Source organism: Porites lutea, chromosome 10 (assembly GCF_958299795.1).
Source record: "Porites lutea chromosome 10, jaPorLute2.1, whole genome shotgun sequence".
In the NCBI taxonomy this organism is placed as follows: Eukaryota; Metazoa; Cnidaria; class Anthozoa; order Scleractinia; family Poritidae; genus Porites; species Porites lutea.
Genome location: NC_133210.1, coordinates 31,833,781 through 31,856,829, shown reverse-complemented (window position 1 = coordinate 31,856,829; position 23,049 = coordinate 31,833,781). Strand labels below are relative to the sequence as shown.

Here is a 23,049-nt window from a genome sequence, read left to right as displayed (position 1 = left end):
GTCGAGAAAGCTCAAAGACAGGGCGTAAGAAGCTCCTGTGTTCCCAACCTTTATCCGCCCCGCTGTGGGTACTCCACACAATGACCTATACGGGGAGGCTCCGCCCGAAAGGGGTACCTTTTTTAGGCTACAGGTATACAAAAGAGTAGAGATTTCACTAGCTGAAGTATATGAAAGGGTAGGAAAATGCGTCATTTCGGTCAGTCAAGAGGCCCAAAAGGACTAGGCTCACGATCACGTTATTTATCTTTCCTAACAAGCCTGAAACATACTTTGCATAGCAAGATCTTATATCTTCTTTCACCTTTATTGTTACCTCGGAATCGCTGTAAACATTTCCGGTCAATTGATTTATTTTATATATATCGAAATAACAACAGCCTCTGTATAAGCATCTACATACGGCATTAGAAGATTGATCACTAAATACGCGATTACAATAATCGCGTAAATGATGATAAAAACAAAGAAAGATAAAATCGATGAAATCGATACAAAAATTAAATGTAAAAGCAAGGATATTGTTACCTAAAAGCTGGCTTTTGAATTACTGAATTCTGCCATAAGGCTGTTGTGTTGATCAAAAACACTGTTGAATTTCATTGATCCAGTTGCTCGTAATGTTTACGTAAGGAACAGTTTGAGTTTAACAGTTAATTCGAGGGATTCTTTTAGCGCTTCTAACTCAGTAAGTCACTCACTTACTGTACAAGGTTTCCTGATAGACTCACTCGGAAGAGTTCGCTTGTAAATGGATCTCTCGCATAGGATAGTTATGAACTATACCACTTCCAAAATGTACTCTTGCCATCTTTCAGACTGTGGGCTAACCATCAACAGCGTTTACATTCGTATGTTTGTATTTGTATGCTTCCACCGAAGTTAGATTGTTAATAGCTTTGAGTCGCTTCGAGCTCCTCGGAATGTACTCTGCTGAAGTCCACTGATCTATTCTACACATTCTAGGCATACACTTATATCTTGCGCACGCGCTGAACACGCCAGAGCGCGATTTGTGCCATAAGGAAAAACCGAGCCGAGGCAGCCCAGTAATAACTGGATTATAAGAACAGTGCACTGTATGTGAAACAGAAGAGATTCGACCTTAAGGGGAGGGGGAGGGGGGGTGTTAGGGTCTGGTTAAAAGCATTATATATATGTTTTTTTCGTCGTCATACCCTCTGAACAAGCATGTTGAACGAACGTTGCTTCAATTAGCCTTACTTACTCTTTCCCTTATTACCCCACCCTCCCCTTCTTCCAAATTATCCCACCCATCCCACCCCTCTGCTACATTGGACTTTGAACTTCCCATGGTCTCCCTTAGGAATGAGGTTAAGGCATAGGTCGCACTTGGGAAAAGTTTTCATCTTTGCCGGCTAAAAAACCACGAAAATCGAAACCGCAACCGGAAAAGACAACTTTTAGTCAAATCGAGGAGGGTCGCACAAGTATTTACTAGTGGGAGTTAATTGTCGTTGTTCTGACACATTGAGAACTAAAGTAGGCCAGATACCAGAGAACAATATCTCTTCGTAGTCCGATCATTTGGCGTAGGATCGTTTTCCTCCTTTCCCAGTTTCAGGAGGATGAGAGAAATATAAAAATACCGGTATTAATGTTTGAAGAGCATCTTAGTCTGTACATCAAGCTTTTCAAAGGGGAAAGTCTTCGTCTTTTTAAGTCTACTCCCCCGCCCTCCCCCCCCCCCCCCACCCCAACCTCTGAGGAATTCACTAAGCTCCTGGATCCAGCATCTGAGATCTAAATACGGTAATCAAGTGTTTATACGTTACTTATACACTTATGTTGCTCAGCTCGACATAACACTCTCTATCCGTGTGTAAGAGTCAACAACGCAATATCACTAACGATCAGAACACCGCTCGACCCAAGGAATGTGACAACGCTCAATAATTGTCAATATCCATCCAAGGGTGAGAGAAAGTTTTTTTAGAGAAAAAAAGAAACCTAACAAGAAAATGTCGACAAAGGTCTATAAAAAGAACAAAGGAAATACCGCGGAAATTGTCCTGAAAGTTGATTACGACTGCGAGAATTGGAAGGACGGTGGCCGGGGATGGATGATATGTTTTGCAGCTGCAATGGTGCAGTTTGTCGTCCTGGGTATTCACAACAGTTTTGGAATACTGTACATTGTGTTTGTCAAGGAATATGGATGGAGCAAAGCTTTAACTGGTAAGGGCTGAACTTTGATTAGCGCATGATTAACAAGGGATATCGTTAGGAAGTATTAAAATCAAGTTCATGTTATCTCCGAAGAAATATCCGTTTTGGGGTGTTCAGATTGTAGGGAGCGGCGCGATTTAGCGAGGGAAATCACGTGTTAGATTTTTCCCTGCCTGGGAAATGCATGACTCGCGGGCGGTTAGGGCAGGCATACTATTAAAGACTCAAAATACTTCGTTAGAATAGTATGCGTCAGGGGTGAAAGGTTTTTTAAAAATGGGTTTTGACGTCAAGAAGGCAGGGAGAACTTTCTTTCTGAAGCCATTTATATTTCTTGCGGAAATGCTAAATGCTTTCGTGTGTGATTTCAGTCAAGCACCTTGGTTTCCTGTGGGTACTTCACAACAACATCGCTCGTCATCATACAGATTATTCAAGTATAATTTCAATTTAGATTAAGTACGGTATAATTTAACAAGAGATAAGTTTTCATACTCTAATGATTTAAAATGATTTAATCTAGCTTCATATGATCGTCACTCTCCACTCGACATATAAGGCATAAGGTGTTAATCCCAAAACAAGTTTGTTTTTGTCTGTGCATGTGCCACTTAATCTTTTTTTTCCCCCTACAAAACAAACAAAAGAAACATGTGAATGCAGCAAGAGGTCGCTGGCTATTCCAGTAAAATTTGACTTGATCGCGTCTTCGTGAGAGAAAAAAACAAGAACGGTTTAGGACGATCTACTACTATGATCTGAAGGCCTGGAACAAGAGCAAAACAACCCTGGTATTTCTCTATTTAGGACAATGCACAAATTAAACTGATGTTTTCTATCAGAAAATGGCTTAGAGCAAGCTCGCGTAAGGCCAATAAACCACATTCTGTCCAGCCGCAATCTCTATAAAGACGCCTTTCCGAGTATACTGTTGCTATACTCAGCTCGCGTGAGGTCTTGCGGCACACCTCCATGATCTCTGTTCAAATTTCCTAATCGAGCTTTGTGGGAACGTTTTGCCAGGGCATTGTTTTATCGTATCCTGCAAAATAAAATGAAATGAAAAGGCAGAAAACCAGGTGGAAAAAAACGACCAAAAGTGTGCATTTTTCAACATGAAAGAAAAAAAAAAAACAGTTATAACTCGAATGATAAAAATAAAAAGAGGCTTATTCCCCTGGGAATGAGCCAGGGCATTTAAGATTTCCGGTATGGATACTCATAACGTGACTTTTTTCACAGCCTGCGACGGCGTTAAAGGGGAGGGGCCAGGGAGGGCCAAAAAAGGGGAATTCGCCCCTCTCCCTCCCCTCCGATTCGCCTTTTAATGCTGCCACTGACGCCTCTCTGGTCTCGCACACTTTTCATTTGTTGTTCCGGCAGAAGAAGGGTGGCAACTTAAGTCTTTCACTTGCAAAAGTGATCGGCGTATAACTTCTCCTTACAATATTCAATACATTGGCACACAGAAAGGTGATGAGAGTAGGTAAATTTCTCAGCCAATGGATGCCATATTGATATAACCCCAAATTCTCTTAACTAATGCACAGTAAAATGTATGGCAGCGAGAAATGAGAATTACTGATCACATCGTAGGAGTCAAAGGCTTAAGCCTTCGAACCTCGCGCTAACTCGAACCATGCAACGTCGATTTCCCCTGGATTTCGTTCTTACATTTACTGTAGTTTTACCCTCGGTAACTCGAACCTCCCGCTAACTCGAAGTAATGTTTGTTTCCCTTTAGATCATTTCTATACAATCCTACCTGCCTGTTTACCTATATGGTGTTCTCCCCTCGACTAGACGTAAAGGTAATTTGTTTGTTTTTGTTCACGCAGGTTACATAGGGTCTATGGGACTGGGCATGAACTTCTTTTTCGGCCCCTTCACCAGCGCATTATGCGATCGTTACGGCTGCCGAGTGGTCGCCATGATCGGTGGGGTCATCTCCGTTGCAGCAATGTTCGCAACGTCTTTCGTCAACAGCCTCGTTCCCATTTACCTGACCTATAGCGTTCTGTGGGGAATGGGCTCCAGCATGAGCTATGTTCCAACATTCCTTATGGTCGATAGTTACTTTGAGCGGCGAAAGTCCTTGGCGAATGGGTTCATAACAGCTGGGAGTGCTATCGGGGCTCTGGTAATGGGACCCACTCTAAATGCACTCTTATCTAAAGTTGGTTGGAAGAACACCATGAGGTTCCTTGGGGGCGTTGCTTGTATTTTGGTGTTCGCTGCGTTTAGCTACAAACCACCGCCTGTGAAAAGAGAACCTGCGAAAAAGAAGAAACTGATAGACTTGTCTGTTTGGAAAAATAAAGGATTCATTGTCTGGGCGTTGGCACTCGGCATATTTAATCTGGGTTACTTTGTTCCTTACGTCTATTTGGTAAGTTTGAATTTCCTTCTGTCCTTCATAAAAAAACTTTTCTATTTATTGAAGACGCCCCCTTTATTGAGTCGTTAGGTTTTCTGTGATTTCGTGGGCAGTCTGTGCATATTTCTAAAGTGCTAGAAATCGAGAAAAGAGGTTGTCGGTTTATAGTTTAATTTTGCACGTCATATAATAACCTAATTAAAGAGAAGAAACTACAAGGGAAGAAAAATTCCTTCCTTTGTTCAATATTTCGCAGATTAATATATTTCTTTTCTATTTATTTCGTAGATCAAAGCCTGATCAGGAAAGTTTTGACTATTCTTATGCAACACAGCTAGTTGCGAAATTCTTTAAGGCGACGCACCACAATCTTTGATTACTACTAGTAGATAAGAGGAGACGTCTTTTGTATTTGCCCGGTTGTCTAATATAATGCTTAGAAGGGTTATTTGCTCTTTCAGTCAAGGGAAGCAAGGGATGGCGCAGTAGTGAGAGCGCTAGCCTCCCACCCCGGGTTCACTTCTGGCGTCGACGCCATTTGTGGGTTGAGTTTGTTGTTGGTTCTCTCCTTTGCTCCGAGAGGTTTTTCTCCGCGTACTCCGTTTTTCCCCTCTCGTCAAAAACCAACGTTTCAAAATTCCAATTCGACAATAAATCAGGTAGACGAAGAACCACTTTGTGGATGTGCTACCTCCAAATCATTTTTATTTATTTATAATTTATTTGTTTATCAACAGCCGACCCACGCAACCTACTTACAGATACCCGAATCCAAGGCATCGTTCCTCATCGGCTTTCTTTCGGTTGGTTCGTTATTTGGTCGACTCTTCTTCGGTCATATTTCGGATCTCCGATGGGTCAATCGTATGTATCTTTACCAGACAGCTCTGTTGGTGATGGCTGTTACGACGACTCTATGCCCGCTGGCCACCACGTACTACTGGCTGATTGTCTACACGCTCTTGTTTGGAATATTTGATGGAGCGTTTGTATCACTAATCGCTGTCCTCACCGGAGATGTTGTTGGTCATCATAGGCTGTCTTCAGCTCTAGGGTTTTTATACCTGGTATTCTCCGTTCCAATTATGACAGGCTCACTGATCGCAGGTATGATATCAAGCAACAAAATGGCAAACGGCTCACACAATAACTAGCCAGTGGCTGGTCACCCTCGCTGCCCTTTTTGTGTCGTCACGAGATGCTCCTCCCCAACAGGACGTTGCGTGACGAGACAAACACGGTTGCAGGGGAGACCAGCGAGTGGCATGACCGCCAACCTCGTTTCCAGAGCCCGCTATGCTTTTGACCAGCGACGCCATGGGGATCTTATGACAAAAGGGACCCAAGGGGACGAGGTTGAACGCCCGCCCAACTTACACACAGGGAACCCAGTGCAATTCATACCGGAAACTTAGCCTACGTGTAGCCGAACCCTCTCCCGACAGCCTGTAGATATCCCCTTTCGAGAGATATTGTGTTTTGTATTTGTTGTTTTATCTCTTGAATAAAGTATTGTATTACCGTATTATCTAACTTGACTAATAAAATGGCGCTTCGTCACTTGAAAGTAGGCAAGGCAAAAGTAGAATAAATCTTGTTTTTACAGCTGTTAAAAAGTGTTTGATACCATTTTCTGATTATTATTCTTAAGTTCTTCACTGCGACACCAACATTATTTTGTTTTCTCAGGCTTCCTAAGTGACATCACAAGTTCGTATAACGAGGCTTTCTACTTCTCTGGTGCCGCCATTGCTCTCTGTACAGGCCTGTTATCAGTTGTTCCGGTTTTAACGCCCATGAGATCACGTGGCGTCAAAGAGATGAAAATGACCTCTGATGAGCTCGGCAAAAAGCGAAGATTTTCGTTCTTTGAAAAATATGTGCAAAGATACTTAAGCTCTTCGGAGCCTAAGCCTTCTGAAGTTGAGGAGTACTTGTTTGTCGTGGACAAAATCACAGCGGTGTGATCTTCCTAGCTATGAGAATATGATCATACGATGGTGAGAAGAATTAAACTGCGACAATGTACTGCACTGTAACACAGTGAAAACGGCTTTCTATTACTAAGAACTTTAATATTGATGATGATAATATTGATAGTGATAAGCACGTTGAAAACAAGGACATAGAGAGAGAACCTGAAAAAATAGAATATTGCGAGGGAATCGTTATCTTTAGAGCACAAGGACAACAGTTTTTGCCATTTTCTGTCTGGCAGTCAGAACTTTGCAAAAGACCGCACTTTTTGAAATTGCCACATTTTGAGAAAAGTAGTTAAAATCAGTAACGTCCCGGCCAGGAGCCGGACTATAAACAAATGTTGAAACTTTTTTGCCTGGACAATGAATTCTGTTAAAAACAGGGAAAATAATAACCAAAATTCTATTAAGTTTTTCCAAAGAGGATTAAAACAAATCGTAAAAGACTGATAACAGGGGTAGATATAGCCCTTAAATATGTATGATCAGGGGCGTAAGTACTTCTATGCGCACGGTACGCACGTGCCTACCTGAAAAAGAAACGGGTGTAAAAAATATAATTGTATGACATAAAAAAATTATCTGAAAAAAAGTAAATAAATAAAAAGCATAATTTTCCTCAATCTTCATCTCACTCTGCTTGATCAGAGAATGCAACTGCAGTACCAAACCTAATCGGCGTTTTAACAGATCAGTTTATTGTTAGACATGTTTAAAGTACTTTGCCCACGGAAGATGGAAAATGTACTGCGTGTATTTGCGCGGCTCCTTTGACTGAAGAAACGACTGAAGGTAGACCAAGGTAGGGTAACTATAAAGATGGGATAAGAGAGGATTCTAAGAAGCAGCGCCAAACTTACGCGCGTATCCCTTTGCGTGGCGGGTCGAGATCAACCCTGTTACAAAGAGGAACTTGATCAAGATTCAGCCATCTTGGCAGAAAGAGATAAGTCGATATTTTAAACCAAGAGGGAATGGGGAAAATTCACTTCGCCTTCATTTGCCTAGCCTGCAAGAGCATCCGGTTTTTTCGGCTCAAGCTTTTAGTTTCACTCCCCGAAAAACTAGAAACTTGAGCCGAAAAAACAGGATGCTCTCGCAGGCTATCATTTTTTGCCGAACTTCGTTGAACTTCGCGCGCGTCAGGAGCGTTGTAAGACCCAGTCTCTGACAGAGACATCACGAGGCTCCTCAGCTGTTACCGTCGTGGAGAAAGATCAAAGACGTTGAATTGGAAACCAGCTGACTGTTTTGTGAAAAAAGTTGGCAGATTTAACGAGATGTCCACCACAAACATCGACAGATCTCTTGGTAGGTGTTATCGCCAGTATCTTGTTCTCATTTTACTGAGAAATGGGTCACCCTGGTTAATTTAGCGTCGCGTTTTCCCTGAAACGATTCTGCAACAAACGTACCGACTGATAGTAAACACCGCCAAGCGCTCAGCTGTTTCTTAAAATAATATTAATAGTATTATTTTCTTTCATGATTTTCGATCTTAAAGGTGTAGAAGATGTACTAAGGGAAGGTATATTCTATGCAGTTTTAAGACTCAACTGTTATATGGCTGGAGCGCTATTCATTTTTAGCTAACCGATATTTGCGTGACTTGTCAAGTTACCTTACCTAACAGTAACTTTTCTAACATTTCAACATTGCGTCTTGAGATTTTTGAGAAGCTTATGCATCCACACTCTTGTATAAGGAGAAAGGATTTTTTTTCTGGGAATAAAACTTACATGCAATTGTACTTGTGCACGGGTCAGTTCAATAGAAATGATTAATTAATTGTGTTTACATTTAATTTTTCAAGAAATTTAGTTTTATTTTGTAAGCCATTTCTACTTAGTGCGAAAGATTTTTTCATCTACCAAAATTTTCTCCTGTATCATATTTACCCTGCATGGGTGATTGATAAAGTTATCAATTTAGATTTCAGATTTAAAAGTTTTTTCCAAACTTTAAAGATGCCTTCAAGAAGATTTGGAGGTCTACAATTTTTTGTCAGGCAACGACGAAAACCCTTTGTTCCTCAATGACTATCCTTCCTCAGGTCTCATGCCTGTTTCAATTTGGAATGGCTTAGCCGTTCTTTTCGCCTAGCCAAGCCGGGAATTTCACCTTTGGAGCCACTTTGGAATGGCTTTGATTCAGATGCCGAACTTTTCATGTAGCAAACCTAATGCATAAATTATTATAATGCATTTTGTAAGCAGTTTGACCGAAATGAGCGTTTTTTGTGTTTTGAACTTAGTTTGGCTGCAATTTAGATTGGCATCTGAATCAATTCAGCCAGTCTTAATAATTTGGGTCGGCCTTAATTCGAATTAGGTTCAGCTCATGAAAAGTTCGACATCTGAACTAGGCCTAAGCCCCGCTCCCCTCCCCCGGTTTTTGGTGAACTTATGTGACAGGATGGGAGAGGTAAGGAGACATCAAAGCTTGTATGGCAAGCATGACAATAACTTTGTTTAAAATAATTATTTTTCTTCAAACTTCACTGCCTTTAAACAGATCTTTTTGTAAAATGCCAGAAAACATGAACAATAAGTGAAGATCACAACATTGCATGCAAGTAATAGCCTGGCACGTTTGTCACGCACAAGTGTTCTGCCGTCCTTTTCTTCCTGTATCATAATTAGTCACGACTGTAAAACTTTGTGTGGACTGATCTGGGATGGTTTTTTTTACTACCAACGGGAAGTTTGGATTTGTTTTTGATCCTTGGTCGCACGACCTCCAACTTCTTATACTTGACCTTTTTCAGTTTGTTTTCTAGTTCTTTATGGAGAACTGATACCATTGTCCAGTGGTTTCAAAACAAGCTGGTGACTGCCAGAGATCCACCCGCTACTTAATTGTTTGTCGCTGGCTACTTTACACCCTCTAGCTTCAGGGGCCTTTTAAATAGTAAATAGTAAAATATTTATATAGCGCTTATACTTTAAAGTGCGCCTTTTGCCTCTTGATTGTCACAGCCGTCTACTTTTCCAGAGTTGGCCAGCCACTTCAAAACATTTTGAAACCCCTGATTGCCTTTGCTAAATTAAATTAGCCACTCGCCTCTATTAACCTACCCAAATGTGTTTGAAATAACCGGGGTTTTAATGGAGGATTTAAGATATGTTTTACAATATTATTAGATGATATAATCAAAGAACAGAGAAAGCTGAAAAAGAAAGCACAAAAGGCCAAGACACAGCAGCAGCTGCAGAGAAAAGGAACTCAACAACGACAAGGCAAGAAACAAGTTAATCAGAAGCAAGGAAAACGTGTTGCTGTGAAACAGAACAATCGGCAGAGACAGCAAGGGTCAGGTCAAGGTGCTCAAGGAAGAAAAAGAGGATTATCTAGGAAACAGAACAACCAGTCTGTACAGCAGAGAAAAGGTGCACAGGTCAACCAGTCTGGTCCTAAGGGTATTAACAGAAGAAGGCAGAATGCTGGTGGCCCTAACAAGGGAACTGGAGGCCCAAGAGCTGCTGCTAACCGGCTAAGGAGCAAACAGGGAATAATCCAAAAGGTAATATTAGCCTACATGGGCAATTAACTTTATGTCTGAACAGTGTTTAAAGGATTTAAGATTTCTTTAAAACCTTCTCTTAAAGGCTGACAGATAAGTAAAAAATAATCTAACTGTTCATTGACTCCAAAAATAGAATCACAAAGTGAGTCTTTTTGTAGAAGTAGAACATGATACATTTTTTGCATCAAATGGAAACTCAGACAAATCCAAGCCCCAGATACCTCAGATTTTTTCCAAGTTTCCATTTGATGCAAAAAACGTATCATGTTCTAAATACAGAATCCTTTATATATTTATCCAACTGGAAAAAAACCGATCTCAGTCAACAACTTACCTGTAATCATTTTACTTAACACTTGCACTTTAAGCTTTGTATCGCTTACCATTGTGACCTTTCAAGAATCACCTAAAAATTCATTTACTGCTTTCTTGACCATTTGTTCTCCAATTCTTGTTTACGCTTTATAGAGGCCCTGCCAGGGTAAATTCCAACAAGCGGCATGGCCCAAAAAGTAGTGACAGTGCGTAAAATGAAATCGTGGCAAGAGACAACCTCCCTCGGCCAAATTGCGACAGTGACGGCAAAGCCGACAATAAGCGACAAGCATTTATAAACACCAACACAAGACGTTTTTAAATTCAGACGGGCGACATGGGCCCCCCCCCTGGCAGGGCCTCTTTATAAGTGTTAAGTGCAAAAATATTATTATCAATCTTTAACACTGAGCATTTTTCATACAATCACAGGGTAAGAGAATTCTTTCCAAAGCGAAACAGGTTCAACTCAACAGACGACCACTAAACAGACAGAACAGGCAAACACAACAGAAAGATGCCAGGCTGAATATTTTAAACAAGAGAAGAGGATTACAGGTATGACTTCAGTGAACTTTGAAGCAAAATAAGGTGTTTTGTTCACTTGTCAGGTCAGCAGGTTAACAGCAAACTCTGAAATTTAAAGGCCAGCTTACAATAATTATGGCCAATCATCATAATGATCACAAGCGGTGAACCTTGATACACAGAAACACAAAATGGATAGAAAAGAAAAAAAGCATAAACTATTATGATTGACAGCAACAAAGAATGCAAATGTCAAATGGGGGATCATTGTTGAAGATAACAATAATCTTTTCTCAAATTAAACCAGAATTTCGATGTCTCCAAAGAATAATTAGGGACAGGAAACTAAGGAAATTTTGAGTCAAACTGGGTTAGACCACAACATTTTGCTTTGTCGTCATAGCTGTATGTCTTTTTGGTGTGAATAAGAACTGGTAAATTGTTTTATTTTTTTAAAAAAATAACTTGTTATATTGAATTGTCCATAATCATAGGGGCCATTGAAAGAAAAAAGACCAAACAAGGCTCAAAATGCTGGTACCTCCAAACTCCAAAGAATAAACAGGTAATGGCTTTGTTTGGTGTCAGTAATAAGTTAAATATTGCTGGTTTGTTTTAATTTAAATATAAAAGCTAATAAATTATTATGTGCAAAACAAAAACCCATTTTTATTTGGTTTTTACAGGAGAGGAAATGCATCTCCTCAGCTTACTGTCTCCATAAACAATCCACGTGTAAGGTTGGTAGTTATTAAAATACGCTGGTCTATGTAGGTCTTGAATGACAACCGATCCATTGTATTTGTAAGGCTTGTGACGGCCAATTTGAAGACCCATTATCTTTATGCAGGGTTGTCAAAAGTAGCTGGCTGCCGGTGAAAATCGCCGCCTACTTGGTTAGTATCAGCCGGCTACTCTGCTTGGCATTTCTTTACAGATGCCTTTTTTTAAATTAATATATCCCTGGGCTGGCCGCTTACTTTGAAAACTCAGCTGTCTACTTCAAAACTTTCTGACAACCCTGTTATGGCCACCTTTTTAGGTTCAGTTGTTCATGGAATTACCACTATGTAGCAGTGGTATAAATAGGACATAAATAATCAAGAATGATTGACATTCTTAGGATAACAAGAGCACCACAGTGGGAACAAGTAACAAACCAACTTACAAATCAGAGCAGGAGTAGAAGATGGAGAGGAAACAAAGCATCTATTGATACAGGGGATCTGAGAATTTCAGTCCCAAATAATTTACACCAAGTAAGTTTGTTCAAAATTATTTGGCACAGAACATGGGTTGCCAACCAATGCTTGCAAACCTCCGAAGAGGTGCATTGAAAGTTAGAAGTATTTGGAAAGGGATGTGCCGCTGGAACCTTGGAACCTTTAGTTCACTAGATCTGGTTTGGCTGAATTTTGCCAGTCTAAACTAGACTAAATTCCCAAATTTAAAAAGTATCCTAGAATTGCTATTTTCCAGAAATTACTGAGATGGACTTTCTTTGATATTAAACTGAGTTGCATGTAAATTAAGATGTGGACCTTTTGCACTCTTGGTTAGCATCAGAGCCTAAATTTGCTGGTAAATTGTCTCCATAGATTTCTATAAATTTTTTCTCCATTGATGTGGCGTCAAAAAATGTTGAAAAGAAAAAGGCCTTACCGGTACTTCCGGTTGATGCGCTTCACTCAGTAAGACCTTTAGTTAAGCTTCCTAATAATATTAGTTAACCCATGTTGTGGTTTTACCTTCAGCCTCTGAAAACACTTTACGCTGCTGGTTTTAAATCCCATACAGAAGACTCAGCTTTTGGCAAGGTATGAACACAATGATTACATGTACTTAGCTGGATAAGCCTGGTGCCATTAATTAAGTTAGATGATGGTGGTAGAGGACAGAGGGTGGGGGCCTAGGAGATAAGGGGGCGGGAGAGATTCAAAAGGCAGGAGACGATAGGGAGAGGTGGGAGGGTAGGTAGTACGTGAAATAGCAGGGAATTATGCAATATTGAAAAGGGGCTAAAAAAAGACAGCCAAGAAAAAGGTGGTGGAAGCTGATCGTAAAAAGTATGGAAAAAGGACATGTGGAAACCCCTGTCCCCCCTCCTTTCCCCTATGATAAGATAAGTCTATAAAAGAAATTTGTGGTGCTCTGAAATTAAAATGACTTCACAAATTATCCTTCCCCTCCACATTAAAAAAATAATAATAATATAGTGATAGTCTGTTGACAGGTTTTTTTTAGACTTAAAAATATAAGAAAGTGCCCCATAATCAAACTAATGGAAAAAGTCCCAAATTTTGTATTGTTACACGTGTAAGCATGTTTTCAGACTGAGATAGCGTTTTTATTCAGATGATTGCATCAATAAAATCATTTCATTCACAGAGTCAAAAGTTAGAATCACAAGCTCAGTTGCTATAAAACCAGGCATAATCTTCATGAAGAATACCATTAACTAGTCTTGCCTAATTGACAAAAAAAATTGTGAAGAAATTTTCTATACATTGGTTTTTATTTCTCTCTTATTTTTGTTTTGTTTTGTCTTTCTTTGCAGACGTTTGCTACACTTGATGAAAGGTTCTCGAGCATACCACAAACCCGTCGAGTTGGAACAATATTCATTGATTAAGTCTTTCACTTACAGTAGTAATGTTGGTCAGTTAAAAAAAAAACAGAAAATACCAATCAAACCACATTATTAAAAAAGTGAAAAAAATGAAGGAGTCTGTTAAGTACTCATAGGCTATCTATTTAGGAGTTATTAACACTGTATGTGAAAAAAAAACTGTACCAAAGAGAGGTGAACCTACTGCTCAACAACTGCTCAGCAGCTTTCATTATTTTGTAATTAGTTGTCACACGTCAGGATTTCATCTGTGAAGTAAACATTTAAAACCACTCTATGTAGTTTGGGGAGTAAAGCCCTTTACCAAACGGTTGAATTTGTTAAGTTATTTTATGTTTAAAACAATTTTAATTGAATTTAATATTTTATGATCAAACAGGTAATTTTAATGAACATTAAAATAGCCAGTAAAAACATATTGAGTCGAGTGTATTGTTCCTGGGCATTTTAAGACTGTTGTTACTGGGCCATTGTAGCTAAATCAGAAATAAAACACAAACAGGGGTGATCTGCTTGATTATAAATGCATACATTTTTAAAACAACTTGACGTTTTGTATGCTAGTCAACATATATACATAAATTTACAAAAGTGATATCAGTACATTTTTGGCACTTAAGCCTGTAACAAAGCTGAATCCCACAGGGGCAAGAAATAACATCCAAGTCTGGGGCCCTCTTGGTTCTTAGTGCTTTTCTCATTGAAAAGAGTGTCTCCTCTCGATTTTCAGCAGTTTAACCATTTCAAGTATTAAAATAAGTGTCTATGCACACGTATTGCGTTCTCAAGTGAAAAGGAAGAGCTTTTTAGAAAAAGTGAACTCCAGATGTTTTTGTTGATTTCCGGAGGCCTTATTAGTGGACCAAAACTGTACACCAATATGGCGTCTCCATGCAAAGCTCTACAAAGGTGCGTGAAACGTTTCGGCAAATAACTCAGAAACTGTGGGCCACAAAGACCTGCGATTTGGACAAATTTTTTAAATAGTAGTCTTTTATAAGATTTCATTTTCTTCCACCGGACAGTTTCCAATTTATTTTTTTGTGCCGTGTTTATTGCGTGACAGTGAAAAAGAAGAATTCCTATTTTGTGAATAGCGAAGGTATTATATTTTCATTTATGTTTCACATGTTACCACCTCATTTGAATACTGGACATGTGGTCATCACAACAATCAACCTAGTCTCCATGCCTTTTTCCTTGGTTGCTCAATACACCACATTTCATCTGTTTGTTTAGGAAAAACCTCAAAATTAATTGTCCTCTTTTGATGTAGAATATCACCTTCTCCAACCTCGTTCTTAGGTTCTCTCTCCTATCCATCTCTCTCGCTCCATAGACGGGTAGGAGACAACCCTTGGAACGAGGTTGGAGACTCCGATGTCTTTTAGGGCGACGGAGAAAATCTTGAGGACAACGAGAGGCAGCCCTTTCCCCCCTTCGAGTGTTCCGCGCCACGCCCCGCCTTTAAATAAAATATGACCCGCGCCTGTTACCCAGGCTAGAGCTGTTGTGCATGATGTAGTGTTGACTTTTGGATCATGAAATTTCTCGATCTTCCTTCTCGAGTGTTATTAAGTAAGGAAATTGTAATAATTTTAGGGCAATAATTACGATGCATGTCTTACGGCTCGGGCTATGGCGTGGTTCATGATTCATCTTGGGCCATGGGAACGAGTATGTCCCAAGACTCGACCCAATCTCTATCGCGTTCCCTTAGCAACATGGAGGACGTCCAGAGTTCGACTGCTCATTTACTTGCTATGAAACGTAGCTTTTTCCTGCACAAAAATAACTCAACAATGACAAGAAGATAGTTTTCTTTGGTGATTGTTTCCAGCTGTCGTCAAAGATGGCGATGGAAAAGCTTGCAGTGATCAAAGACACCCATAATAAGGGCATAACTGCGCTCTCCTACAACCCCATGAAACATGAGATTCTTGTTGGTTTTGAAGGTAAGTGTTTATTAAAGCTTTCTTAACCTTAGTTGAGATTGTAGAGGGAAATATTCACGAGCAATATAGATTAAAGAAGCCGAATGCCGATGTTTCTACTAGTGTCAGCTGTTTTGGGATCGCCCCCTAAATAAAAAGTAGATTGGATAGTATACTGCTTATAGGAGAATAAAGAATTGAATTGAATTGAATATAGTGTAGGAACTTTTATCCCATCTATAAAATTGCAATTGGTAAATTTGGCGAGCTATTACAAAATAATGATTAATCCTTATTAAGGTTTCTCCAGATGGTGCCATGGAGAACTTAATAAGAAGTTTTAGTTGAGGGTCACAATTAACAAAAACAATGAAGTAATGCATCAGTCAAGTCATTTGTCCGCCTTGTCAGTCCCCGGGGATGGGGCATTTGCAAATTTAGCGCTGCCCAGGGGCTGGGCATTTGCCAACCCCAGGGCCAACTTGGAGCTTTTGACACGCACAGCTGGAATTGACTGATGCATAGTGCACTAGTCAATTGCAACCACGATCCCCAAACCCCTGCTGGGAAATAGTGGGGAAATTTACAAAAGTATCCTCGTAATTTTACCCCAGGCCCTAGGGACTTTAACAATGCGGACGCTTATTTATTTTTTTTTTTGTAACTTAATACGCGCACCTTAATATGTATTTTTAATATTTATAAGCACATGCACATCTGCTGTGATGGGATATACCCTTTGCAGATTATACGATTAGAATTGGAATTGGAACTCAGCTTGTTGTGACTTCTTTTTCAGACGGAGTCATCAAAGTGTGGGATTATTCTACAGGTGAAGCAGGAAAACTACTCCGCTCTGTTCGGGAGCACGATGGATGGGTTACCGGCTTCCTGTTTTGGTTAGTCAACCCTCCAGCTGATCATCCAAGTCCAACTTGTTTGTTCTTCTCCTTGCACATTAATTTTTTTTTTAAAACCAAGGGATAAATGAAAATCACTATCTTAAGTGGATAAGTATTAGGGAAACCAATTGCGTTATCCTCTGGATTCAATATCTGGTGCAAATTGCTTTTCTTTTGATATCTTGTCTGCAGTTTTCAGCTTTTTGAAGTAGAAACTCCAAATAGGGTAGGAACTTATTGATCAAATCCTTTTGTTACAATAATTTCAAATAAAACTGTTTTGTGATGCTATTAATTTCTTTTGTTTTCCCGCCAACAGGGGAGATGCTAAACTTCTCTTTTCTGCTGCAAATGATGGAACTATTATCGCCTGGGGATCTGGTGGAGCAGTTTATGACAGGATTCCTGTAAGTAATTAACTTGCTTATTCCCCTGCATACATTAAGATATTGATGCTTGGGTACCTTGATATTGCACTGCATACTAATAGTATTTTGTTGTATTTTAGATTGGGTCTCCTGTGTATTGCATGGCATGGAATGCACGAAGAAATCAAATAGTTGCAGCTGTAGATTCAACTGTGCAGGTCTTTAATATGAGAGATCCAGGTGAGTTACATTTCATGCTATATGAGCATTTTTTATATTTGCTTTTTAGGTGCATTGACTGGCCTTATTGGTGGCAATAGTTTTACACATCTCCGATAGTTCTTTTATTGTCTAGATCCAACAATCTCTCCCTACTATCCACGGAGAAGGGTAGTAATTGAACTCTGGTCTTGTTAGATCATGTTGAAGGTTGATTACATTGTATTCCATTACCAACTTGAGCTTTCATGAACCTTGCCTACACAGGGTTGTCGCTAAGATTTCGAGTTGCCGGGTAAATACAACAAGTAGGCGGGGAGTCAAACAACTAGGGGTTTCTTTTGGTTCTAATTTTCTTCTATTTTCCAGTAAAAGTAGCCGGAGGCCACACTCTTACTAGCCGGGGAAAAAATTATCCCCGGCTCCCGACTCTTAATGACCGCCCTGCTACAAAAGAGTAACTAAACAGCACATTTTTTTTATATACACACTGTATGCCTGCTTTTTTTTTTAATCATGCACCCCACTCTGATAATAATACTCCACAGGTAACCCAACTGACCCTTGAAGTCTATATATCCCCTATGCACACATCTCAGTTAGCAGACAGCCCACATTTTTTTGTACAGATAAACCTTTTTGTGTAAGCTGTCACTGGTCCAAAAGAATGGTGCCACTCTGTGTAAATACATGAAGTCATTATTGCTAATGTTACATTTTTTGTACCTTTTTTAAAATAATTTCAGGCAGAGAAATTGGACATGTAATAGACACAAAAGGTAATATCCAGATTCGATTTCTCCAAACTGATTTCAATACATCTCTTTTAAGAACTAGTTGAGAGAATTTGACAAAAGATCATAGAATTTTTCCTTGGGTGACGACTGATCATTTTAATAATTCTTAGTGCCTTTAATTTCTTCTTGATTGTGTATAATACATGTAAATGATGCCAGTCACATGTGGAACTAAAACGGTCAAGTAGTGACGCTTGAAATTTTTGCAAGTTTAATGTTGACCTAGAATCGTGAAAATTGTTGAACCTGTTGAGCAAGTCATGTCATGTCTGTCTGTAATACATGACAGCCCGCAGCAAGTTGAGAGTTTTTTGTTTTCTTTTTTTCAGCTTATGTTTCCAAAGAGCACTCTGATATTGTTAAGTGTGTTGTTTGCTATGAATCAAGAGTCTATAGTGGAGGGTAAGAAATTTTGGTCATGATAATGTCCACGCATATTGTCTTAAGCTGTTGTATGTTATTCTAGTTCTTTGCTGTCCATTACTATGGCGATGCATTTAATTTAAATACAATATTACCCTAATTTGTCTGTAGGTATGATCAGAGGTTCATTGTCTACGATTCAACATTTTCCTACAAAGGAAACAAGAGCTTGTCAGTTGTAACAAAGTAAGTTTTTTGTTATGATCTTTGTGCTTTATAGATAAAGTTCTATTGTTTATGATGGAACATTTTTACAATACATATCTTTCTTTTTCACTTTTCAGAGTAAATAAGGCCCATGATGCTGGAATAATCTGCATGTGTCTGGCACGAGACTCAGATAACAATACTTGGTTAGTACGTCCCTACAATAAAACATTGTCTTGTTAGAAGTTGGCCTAATTTTATTAGGTATGTCAAGGATTACAAGTTAATAAGATTCATGCTCCTTATGACAGACAGCACAAAGTGTCCCCCAGCAATGATCCTCACCTTAGAAGGCAAGCAATTTTGACTACATGAAGTCATATGGAAATTTAATAATGTTGAATATGAAGTACCTAAGTTCCACATATTCATGCATTGCTGGGCATAAGTGAACTGTCTGTACAAGGTGTAGTTGCTGTTGAGGCGAACTATGGAAAACCAATTTGTCGCTTGGATTTTATCCAATAAAGTTTACTTCATATATTTTTGTAGGGTTTTATCTGGTGCATTTGACAAAGTTGTTAAGGTGTGGTCCCAAGATGGACAAGTGATGCACAAGTTTGATGGATTCAGGTTTGTAGCCTTTACCAGATACTCACGCCATCTTTGTGGAATCATATATTCCAAAATGATGACAACATTATTATTCTTTTATATGTTAATTGGCCCTCAATGCCTCATTTCCAGCTGGAAATTCTTTTGAATTCTGAAGATGTGATTCATGAGGCATTGAGGGCCGATTAACTTAACAACAGCAGGCCATTATTATGGCTACTAAAGTGGAATAGTTTGCTTACTTGTAAGTATCAACATCTTTATGTTGTTTGTTACAGCACTGCAGTCACCGGAGTGTGTTATGTAAAACCCATCAAGACAATTTGGGTGGCTGCTGGAACTGAAGAGGCTGCCATGTATGATCCAAAATCTGGAGAGAATGTGAGTGTCTTGTACATTAAATAATGTTTTTTCAGAGCAATACAATGCTATAGAATAAGTCATTAAGTCAATTCGATTTAAAAGGTATGATCTAAGAAGTGGTCACATTTGAGTGTTTACCTTTCCTAATAATGCCACCGTAGTTGTGTCTGGAAGTAAAAAGGGTGAACAAGTATTGTGTGAACCTAATATCATTGGATATACTACAATAAATGGAATTGATCCAGGCCAATCAAAATTAGTTGTACAGCTATATTTGTGATACTAGAATAGTATTCTTTATCATTTAACTTCAAGGTGTATCTATCTTTTTGCTTTTAGGTAACAGATTTTATCGGAACATTTCAAGATGAAGAAAACAATGGGTTAGGAAACCTAACTTTTGTTCTGACTTCATTAAGATCCATTTTTCAGTCATATTTGTTATTGATTTATTTCAGTTTATGTGTTCAAACATTCTTTATTGTATCTCTCTCAGCTCTGCAGAAGACTCTGGGGAGATGAAAAAAAGAAAGCACATGGGGTTCAAATATTGTTATTTTTATTGAGATATCCAGTGGGAACCTCTGCGTAGGAAAGACTATATTTTATATCCTGTGATTATTCTTTCTAGGTTCCCATTGGTAATGTTTCACTACATTGCTGACCTGGGGCATCTCATAGGTATGTTGTTATTACATGTACCCTGAGTTATATAGATCTAGCCAGGGCTAAAAGTGATGCTACATTGCTGACCTGGGGCATGTCATAGGTATGTTGTTATTACATGTACCCTGAGTTATATAGATCTAGCCAGGGCTAAAAGTGATGCTCTCATTGATATCCTTAGTTTACTCAAACAAAATATAAAATCGTGTTATGCTAAGTGGCAACGGCAACAAAACAGCCAAAAAAATCTGTAGGTCTAATAAGCAAAAAAACAACTATGCATGTGCAGCACACTTTTATGTACATTTCTTTGCCATTATTTTGCAATTTACCATCGAAACACACAGGTGCTTGAAATGCAAAATTTCACCCTGGCTTACATGAAGGGGTGGATGTACATACAGACGTATAGAAGATTTACCAGTAACACCTACCCTTTCTCAGAACCAAAATTTCTTTGATGCATAGGTAACCAAATTTTCTTACCCATGCGGGTGAGCTCTGCTATAACTTAACCCTTTAATCTCCAATAAATTATCCACATACAAATTCTCCTCAATGATCTCCATACATTTCCTTAAGAATTAGTTGGGAGAATTTTTTCAAAGATCAAAGCATTTTCCCTCAGGTGATTATTTTATTAATTCTCATAAATGTTTCTTTTAATAATGTATTGATATTGTTAGGAGTAAATTGATGTTGGTCCGATCACTTTGCCTAAATTGCATTTAGCCACATCTTAACCCTTTATAAAGTTAAAATCAGGGTTGTCACTAAGATTTCAAGTTGCCGGGTAAATACAACAAGTAGGCAGGGAATAAAACAGCTTGGGATTTCTTTTGGTTCTACCTGTCAGCAATGTCTTCTATTTTCCTATGCAACTAGCTGGGGCCATGTTCAGAATACTGTAAGGTAATCCCCAGGTTAATGTCCAAGTTTGTACCTACAACAATTTAAGCCAAAGAGCTAAAAAAAATCATGATTTGTCATTTTATTGTGTCATTTTGTGTCATTTTGTGTCAGGTACAAATAGTAGGCGGCATCTGATCTTGTGGAAATACAACTCATCTGGCTGCTTAACAACATTGAAAAACAAGTGTGCCATGGAGTCTCTTACTTACAGTAAGTTTTTAATTTGTACCGTTTTATTTTGCACTACCTTGGGCAGTGTTATAAACATTACCACAGAAAAGTACCGATCAGTAACTTTCATTTGAATGGTAACACTATAAGATTTCATCCACAGAATCAAAAGTTAGAACCACCTTATGCAACATAATAAATAGTACCATAGAAAAGTACCAATCATTAACTTTCATTTGAATGGTAACACTATAAGATTTCATCCACAGAATCAAAAGTTAGAACCACCTTATGCAACATAATAAATAGTACCATAGAAAAGTACCAATCATTAACTTTCATTTGAATGGTAACACTATAAGATTTCATCCACAGAATCAAAAGTTAGAACCACCTTATGCAACATAATAAACAGTACCACAGGAAAGCACTGCTCAGTAGCTTTCATTTGAATGGTCACACTATAGGATTTCATCCACAGACTCAAAAGTTAGAACCACCTTGTAAAGTATGATTAACAGCCCTGCAGAAAAGTAGCTATTATTTGAAGTCGCACTTAAGGATTTTTCAGAACGTCCAAACTACATTCTTTCCTGTTGTTTTTCCAGCTCGTAAAGTCCCCTTGTTGATCTTCAGTGGTGGAAGCAATGGTCATGTGTCAAAATGGGAAAGATTACAATCAAACAACTTCATGTACAGGTTACCAAAACGCATAGCAGTCTCACTTAAAATACCACAACACAATAATTATATAAAAAATTTATTAAAAACAACTTTCAAGTTCATAGTGTTAATTTATGGCTTTTGCATGAAGCCTGTTGGCTTTAAATTGGAGAGAAAACAAATAGGTTCTCCTTTGACTTTTTTTTACTTCCACAGTTCATAGTCTAGGTGAATTTATGATCTCATTTTCTTATAGAGACACGGCAGCCATATTGGTGTCCCAGACCATTCCTCTGGAAGTTGAACTCTTTTCTTATGCAAACCCTTTCTTTTGTTCCAATAAATTTGCATAGATGCTGGCCACGTGAGTGAAAACACTGTATTTTATTCATTTTGGATTTTCTTTGTTTACTTCTAGCAAAGAGATATTTTTGCAAAGCGAGGCCAAATCACGGCTGACTGCACAGATAGCTGCAAAGTACGACTGGCATGGACCAAAGAGGATTCTGGGTAATGAGAGCAGACCCAAGCCATCCTTTCTGAATACTGTCAACCAGGTAAAGAACACAAATACCCCATTAGCGTATTATCACTACTTTTCTTGTTTTCTCAGCAACATTTTTAATAGATCATGTTTGAAATAAACGGCACAACAGGAGAGTGTTACTTATGACCTTATTGCTCACAGTTGCAGAAACTGGGATTTGAAACTTGTGTTCAACGGCGTTTTCCCAAAACGTTTCAGCAAAGTTTTCACCCTGTAGCAGAACAGTTTTAGTGCCTTGTGATTGACTCGAAAGTCTCACTGCACATTCTTAAACAAATCAAAATCAGTGGTGATTTGCTGACGTGTTTTCCGGCGCTTACGACGAGCGCTGATTGGTTCATTTAATTTGCAGTGCATATTAGGGCCATTTATACGAGGAAAAATAAGACGCGTCTTACATAAGACGCGAACTTTTTCCTCGTATAAATGGCCCTATTGTGACTGGATAAACATTAAAGAAATCTCCATGGTTGTGATTTTTATTGTTTTTACAATTAAGTAGTCGTTCATTACTCCGGAAATAGCAAGCTAAGAAAATTAGTAGTATCCCAGTTCTGCCAGAAATTCCATTTTCTACCTTTCTGTTTTTATCTATAGTTATCATCTGCCTCTGAACACACCAGCAACATTTCTCTGCTGAGGTCCATCTTTGTGGAGAACCTTGATTTACTAGTGGTCGCCTCAGAAGACAATAATATCTGTAAGTAATCGCAATCAAGACAAATTAACCTCTTCAGAACGTAGAGTTCAAAAGCGTCGAGGAAATAAACGTTTATCG

The 23,049-nt window shown here is 38.8% G+C and overlaps 3 protein-coding genes across 3 annotated transcripts in view; all 3 read left to right on the top strand.

Moving 5' to 3' along the window:
• Window positions 1–1,797: 1,797 nt before the first annotated feature.
• On the top strand, window positions 1,798–6,645 carry LOC140950253 (monocarboxylate transporter 10-like). The gene is made up of 4 exons (XM_073399461.1): window positions 1,798–2,199; window positions 4,029–4,579; window positions 5,305–5,674; window positions 6,257–6,645. The coding sequence occupies exons 1-4, from the start codon at window positions 1,983–1,985 to the stop codon at window positions 6,532–6,534; spliced, it is 1,416 nt and encodes a 471-aa protein (XP_073255562.1). The 5' UTR covers window positions 1,798–1,982; the 3' UTR covers window positions 6,535–6,645.
• A 1,097-nt stretch (window positions 6,646–7,742) lies between these two features.
• LOC140950071 (uncharacterized) lies at window positions 7,743–13,960 on the top strand. Its single transcript, XM_073399237.1, has 8 exons — window positions 7,743–7,857; window positions 9,690–10,069; window positions 10,820–10,945; window positions 11,410–11,480; window positions 11,602–11,655; window positions 12,039–12,174; window positions 12,670–12,732; window positions 13,473–13,960. Exons 1-8 carry the CDS (start codon window positions 7,827–7,829, stop codon window positions 13,545–13,547), a joined length of 936 nt encoding a protein of 311 aa, XP_073255338.1. The 5' UTR covers window positions 7,743–7,826; the 3' UTR covers window positions 13,548–13,960.
• Window positions 13,961–16,236: 2,276 nt separating this feature from the next.
• The window catches only part of LOC140951197 (uncharacterized), a 14,606-nt gene continuing 7,793 nt past the window's right edge, over window positions 16,237–23,049 (top strand). The window contains exons 1-15 of the mRNA XM_073400426.1: window positions 16,237–16,377; window positions 16,700–16,787; window positions 16,889–16,988; window positions 17,714–17,746; window positions 18,094–18,166; window positions 18,299–18,373; window positions 18,472–18,540; window positions 18,887–18,967; window positions 19,228–19,330; window positions 19,652–19,695; window positions 19,944–19,993; window positions 21,002–21,100; window positions 21,670–21,760; window positions 22,143–22,281; window positions 22,869–22,971. Of these exons, the coding sequence (XP_073256527.1) occupies window positions 16,910–16,988; window positions 17,714–17,746; window positions 18,094–18,166; window positions 18,299–18,373; window positions 18,472–18,540; window positions 18,887–18,967; window positions 19,228–19,330; window positions 19,652–19,695; window positions 19,944–19,993; window positions 21,002–21,100; window positions 21,670–21,760; window positions 22,143–22,281; window positions 22,869–22,971 (1,039 nt within the window). The 5' untranslated portion in view covers window positions 16,237–16,377; window positions 16,700–16,787; window positions 16,889–16,909. The remainder of the gene's footprint in view (window positions 16,378–16,699; window positions 16,788–16,888; window positions 16,989–17,713; window positions 17,747–18,093; window positions 18,167–18,298; window positions 18,374–18,471; window positions 18,541–18,886; window positions 18,968–19,227; window positions 19,331–19,651; window positions 19,696–19,943; window positions 19,994–21,001; window positions 21,101–21,669; window positions 21,761–22,142; window positions 22,282–22,868; window positions 22,972–23,049) is intronic.

Coding starts and splice junctions, on each gene's coding strand:
- LOC140950253 (XM_073399461.1), top strand. CDS start 1,983: ATGTCGACAAAGGTCTATAAAAAGAACAAAGGAAATACCGCGGAAATT. Junction 4,580..5,304: donor TTGTTCCTTACGTCTATTTG/GTAAGTTTGAAT, acceptor GTTTATCAACAG/CCGACCCACGCAACCTACTT. Junction 5,675..6,256: donor GACAGGCTCACTGATCGCAG/GTATGATATCAA, acceptor TTGTTTTCTCAG/GCTTCCTAAGTGACATCACA.
- LOC140950071 (XM_073399237.1), top strand. CDS start 7,827: ATGTCCACCACAAACATCGACAGATCTCTTG. Junction 12,175..12,669: donor TCCCAAATAATTTACACCAA/GTAAGTTTGTTC, acceptor TTTTACCTTCAG/CCTCTGAAAACACTTTACGC. Junction 12,733..13,472: donor AAGACTCAGCTTTTGGCAAG/GTATGAACACAA, acceptor CTTTCTTTGCAG/ACGTTTGCTACACTTGATGA.